Source organism: Octopus bimaculoides, chromosome 1, assembly GCF_001194135.2.
Source record: "Octopus bimaculoides isolate UCB-OBI-ISO-001 chromosome 1, ASM119413v2, whole genome shotgun sequence".
In the NCBI taxonomy this organism is placed as follows: domain Eukaryota; kingdom Metazoa; phylum Mollusca; class Cephalopoda; order Octopoda; family Octopodidae; genus Octopus; species Octopus bimaculoides.
In genome coordinates this window covers 101,763,449-101,769,339 of record NC_068981.1, presented here as the reverse complement: position 1 = coordinate 101,769,339, position 5,891 = coordinate 101,763,449, and the positions used below count along the sequence as shown (strand labels likewise).

The 5,891-nt window shown below is 34.4% G+C and overlaps 1 protein-coding gene across 4 annotated transcripts in view; it reads left to right on the top strand.

Moving 5' to 3' along the window:
- Positions 1 to 5,891, top strand: part of LOC106874363 (uncharacterized) — a 607,119-nt gene that overhangs the window by 551,278 nt on the left and 49,950 nt on the right. For all 4 annotated transcript variants that reach the window (XM_014922075.2, XM_014922074.2, XM_052968736.1 and 1 more), the window contains exon 3: positions 1,964 to 2,014. In XM_014922075.2, the coding sequence (XP_014777561.1) occupies positions 1,964 to 2,014 (51 nt within the window). The remainder of the gene's footprint in view (positions 1 to 1,963; positions 2,015 to 5,891) is intronic.

Below are 5,891 nucleotides of genomic sequence, written 5' to 3'. Positions count from 1 at the left end.
ATATATATATATATATATATATATATATACATACACACATATGTACTCACACAAACACACATATGTACATACATGAGTTATCTGTGTATGAGTGCATCTGCATTTCATTCAGAATCTACAAAGCAAGCACCGACAAAGCCATATATATATATATATATATATATATTGATATGAGTTATCTTACACCAAAAGTTTGCTTAGCGTTTAATTTCATAAACAGCAGCAATGATTTGAATTCAATTCTTGTAATCCTTGAAAAGTGTAAATACCTCATCTGTCAATGATCTCTTTCTCTTCTGGAATCTTACCATCTTCATGTATGAGCCAATAAAAGAACCTCTACATAGTGTGTCAATCTGATAGAATTAACTACCAAATCTCTCCCAAATCATACCCAGTTCTTTAGTATATGTACTTGAGCCAACAAAGAAGCATCTACATGGTATCTTGATCAGACAGAAGTGTAGCCAAATCTCTCTCGAACTACACACTGTTAATTTATGTATAAGCATTTATGAGCTAATGGGCAAACCACTATATAATGACTAGACCTGATAGAAAGGCAACCAATTCAAATCCTCAAAACATCCTACTGACTTATGGGCATGCATATGTATGTGCTAGAAATAGCAGCCTAATTGCCTTCAAATTAAGACCTACCATCTTATGCATGCAGGCATGTATAAGCCAATGTGGAAGCCTCTACATGGTGTCTCAGTATGTTGAAATAGAAGCCAAATTCCCCCACAATTCACATCTTACTGTCTTATGTTAGTTTGATACAATATGCAAACATTTCTGAGTACTTCTGCTGGTCAAGTATACAGGACTTCTCTTCGTAACAGGAAGAACTGTAGCACTGTATGGTACAGCAAGATTGACTGGTCTGTTAATAATTAGGTATCTTGACCAAGCACACTGTACAATACTTATGATAGAATACAAGACAGCCTATTTTCTCACAAGGCTTTATCCAAGAAATATTGTCCATAGTTGTTCTCACTGATACTAAAGACAATGTGCCATTATTGAATCATTCCAGTTGTTGTTTTTGTCCCTTCTGCCAACACTACAATGATATTTGCTTCTTTGAGTTCAGCAAATCAATGCCACCACTACTTTTGTGGTAATGTGGTCACCTACCAAGCAAGCAGTGGATACGTGGTTCAAGTTACACTTGTGGGCTTGTTGCTTTTTTTTTCAGATTTTCTAATAGTTTTATATTTACCTTTCCTGTATTTTGGGCTTGTGTGTGTATGACTGTATGTTATATATATGTGCATGTGTGTATATGTATTTATACATGTGTAAGTGTATGTATATGTGTGTTACCTTCACAAATCATAAGGTTACCAATTACCTATGTATGCTTTCACCTTCTCTATGTTTCATTTTGAGTCATATTAAATATTTTCACTCCCAAACATAGCCGAACAATAAAGTCACATAATTTCTGGCATTACTACAAATATTTGCATGTGTATATGGTAACTACTTTTAAAATTATTAGTGGTTAATCCCTAAGTATTGGTAGAACAAGTGTTTAATGGAACATTTACACACTATTTTCTTAATTAAGCAATTATTTCCTAAGGGGCAGGTATTCAAATTAATGCACTTGCAACTATTGTCTATATTTCTTGCTGAATAATAATCATTACTATTGTTAATTTCCATTTTAAAAATGTTAGAAAATGCTATAGATCTAACAAATTTGTCATGATTATTTCATTGTATCAGTGTTTATAATTTGATGGTATTTCTATTCAACTAATGGCAATGTGAATATCAGCTTTAAAATATGATAACCTACAGAGATGTGTATGTGTGTGTTATATATATATATATATATATATATATATATATATATAATACCTTTTTTTTTTCACATATTTGTAAATGTATAGATGTATTTTTAATGTTATTATCACTTTGTAATTTTGATTGTTTGTTTCTTTTACAGTTAGTTTGTTTGCTGTGATTCAGATCACAGTCTGTAGCAGTGACGTCACAGGTAAGCAGTTTCGAATCTCATTTTAACTTGCTAGAAATAACAACCAAATTTCCCTCTTAAATCAAACCCTTAGGTCTTGAAAAAAGAATGCCTCATTGGATAATGTCAAGATACACTATAACATTAAAAAAAGGACACTGATCAAAGTTATAACAACTTTTGACCTCATGATTGCTTAGTCAGGGAAAACCAAGGGCTAAAGAACAGTATTTGCTTCTCTGTCCTGGTAATGTAATCCACTTTAATTAGGGTTCATTTATTTTATTAATACAATCAAGATGTTGCTCCAATCAACCCCTACATCCTGCCCTGTCTGACATTGAAGGACTATCCCTATTTTTCAGATCCCAAAAGCCCTCTCCTATTACAGGTAGGCTGTTAGTGGAATTTAATTTCAGAAAACAAAGGATTATAGCAGATATTGCTAGACATTTCGTCCAGTGCGCTAATGATTTTACCAATCTGTCTTCCTGGACTGGTAGTTTAACTATAGATCCCAAAATGATGAAAAACAAGTCTTACTTTGGCAGGACTTGAACTCAGAATGCAGAAAACTGGAATAAATACTGCAAAACATTCTATTCAATATTTTAACAATTAAGCTACTTCAGCACTTTCAAAAACAATGATTATCAAAATGTTTCACATTTAAGAAACAATGTGTTACACATAAGTGATCACCGTGGAATTGTTTATAATAATAGAGGTGATTGTGAATGGGGTGAGGATGGTTAGTTATTGTGAATGTGGTGATGATGGTGGTGCTTGTTGTGGTGACAATGATGTCCAAAAATAATAATTTGTCATACATGCAATTGTGGTAAGAAGCTTGCTTCTCAACCATGTGGTTTCAGGTTCAATCCCACTGCATGGTACCTTGGGCAAGTGTCTTCTACTATAGCCTTGGGTCAACCAAAGCCTTATGAGTGCATTTGGTAGAAAGAAACCGAAAGAAGCCTATCATGTATGTGTGTGTGTATATATATATATATATATATATATATATATATATCTGTGTGTGTTTCTTTGTGTCTTTGTTTGTTCCCCATCATCACTTGACAACGAGTGTTGAACTGTTCACATCCCTGTAACTTAGCAGTTCAGCAAAAACAGAATAAGTTCTTGGTTTATCAAAAATAAATACTGAGGTCGATTCATTTAACCAAAAAAAAATCCTTCAAGGCAGTGCTCCAGCTTGGCTACAGTTTAATGACTCAAACAACTAAAAGATAAAAGATAGTAATGGTTATGAAATTATTTCTATCAAAGGCTGTTGGTCATGCATTTATGATGAGAGGACAGACTATTAAATCAACCCTAGTGTTTGGCTTTATTGTACCAAACCCCAGAATAATGAAAGGTAAAATTCAGTGCTGGTCACATTCAAACTCAGAATATAAAAAAAGCAGTTTGTCAAAAGCTCTACTTTACTACTTACATTTGAGAGAAGCGTTAATGTCACACAAATTCACTATTCACTACTACAATTTTATGACATGCCATAGATACTTGTTGGCTGTTATATACTGGGCAAAAGGACACTGCACATTAGTGATGGCAGTGGAATTGGTTATACTGATAGTCACGATTGTGAATGTTGAGGTAGGGTTATTAGTGGCAGTGGCTGGTAATAATGTTGGTGGTGGTGGTAGTGGTGGTAGTGATGCCAATGGTCTTAGTTTCAAATTGTTGCACAAGGCTAGCAGTTTTGGTGGGAGTGGCTCTGTCGATTAAATTGACCCCAGTGCTCAACTGGTACTTATCGATCCTAAAAGGATGGAAAGCAAATTCGACTTCAGCAGAATTTGAACTCAGAATTTGAAAAATGGATGAAATGTCACTAAGCAATTTGCCCAGTGTGCTAACAATTCTGCCAGATCGCCACCTTAGGAGTGCCAAATATATTAGCAATAATAACGGTAGTATTGAATATGAAAATACAATGCTGATGTAAATTTTGATGATGATGATGATGACAGTGAAGGTGGTGATGATGATGATGATGAGGAAGAGGTTTTAAACTGTTCTAATAATAATATCAAATCAATGTTTGCTGTTTCTGTTCTGTATATTTAAATAGTGTAGATAGCTGTCAACTACATTCATAAATCTTGTCTTTCTTTCTAAGCAACCAATATTTCAGTTCAAAAAGTAATTACAAATTTAAAACAATCATTGTAGTTATATACATCTATGTATGTGTGTGTATGTGATATATGTATGTATGTATGTATGTATGTTTTTGTATGTAGAGAGAAAAAACAAAAGTGTGGCATAAAAAGTCTTGTGATTAAATAAATAAAGATGTTAGACTTAGCTTAAAAAAACTTTTGATTAATTTCAATATTAGTTTAAAAGCCAAACTGATATATAGCTGCTGATTGTTAAATCATATGTTTACAATATCTGATTACCTCTGTTACTTCAACTTGGTTCTTGTTATGTTTCTTGCCTAAAGGTTCCATTCACCTCAAGTTTTATGTGTAAACATTCCATTATCTTTTATCTTTTGGGTCTCACTTTAAAGAAAAAAAGAATAATCAATATTTGCTTCATCTCTTATAAGACTTTGGCAAAATTATGTTACTCTTTCACTGTGTTCAAGTCCATTAGACTGCAGCCTAGGTAAGACATTAAACTGCACCCAGTGGTGAGGTTTCAGTTTGGGAGTTCTAGAGTTGTGAGGAGCATAGACACACCTTGTAATTACCATTACTCTCAGGTCCGTTTTGACCTGGAATGGTAGTACCTATCAATATACCATACCATCTATGAGTTAAATAGATTTTTGTAAGGGTAGATTGGGACCCTTAGATGCAGTGAAAGAAATCAATGTAAGAGAAAAAACTCCAAAGTTAATACCCTCTTCCAACATGCCTTGAGCCATTATGAAAGAATATGGCTGATGAAACTTAACATGTGTAGTGTTGACACCCCCAAGTGAAGAAGTAGGACCGCCCAAGACATATAAATAGAAGTAGTCTGGCCGTGGTAGAGGGTTGAATAGCTGTTGAGTAACTGTTGAGTAGCAGTCGTGTAGCGGTTGAGTAGAGATCATCTGAAGGTGCTAGATAGCAGTAGCGTGAGACATAACAACATGTATGACCAATAACATAGATTCTTACTATGGAGGTAATTATCTCCTGTTAGTGCGCATTCTAGCTCAGGTAGAGGTAGTCGGAAATGAAGAGACTGCAGCCACACTAATGACTTGTAGGGACACTGTATTTTATTATGCAACTATAATATACTACAAAGTATATTAAACACTTTTATAAGTTAATACTGTGTTCTCTTGTGTTAGCAATGCTATTAAATCAATTGTTAAGGTTATCAGTGCTGGCTATAATTTCTATAGAAAATCTACAGAGGTAACTTTAACAAGTGATGCAGCCATACCGGGTCATGTTAAGGTCTCCAATCAATTATCATTCATACTCTCATTGATTTAGTTCTCTTCCATGCCACAGAATCATTTCATAAGGTTTCAAGAACAGTTGGATGTTTGTTACACTCGACTTCTCCATGGAGTAAAAAAATCTTTCATGAAAAACAAATTCAACAGTAAAACAAATCTATGAGACCTTACCATATGTCTCGCAAACAGTGAAACAGTAAAGAATACTAGGCATTGGTTAGTCTGAGGTTATTGTATATAGCACTTGTCAATGATGTCATGCTGTGAGATCAGACCCAGAACCACATGGTTATGACATCATCATCATCATCATCATCTTTTAACATACATTTTCCATGCTGGCATGGTTTGGATGGTTTGACCAGAGCTGGCAAGCAAGGGAGCTGCACCAGGTTCCAGTCTGATTTGGCTTGGTTTTTATGGCCAGATGCCCTTCCTAATGCCAATCACTTTACAGTG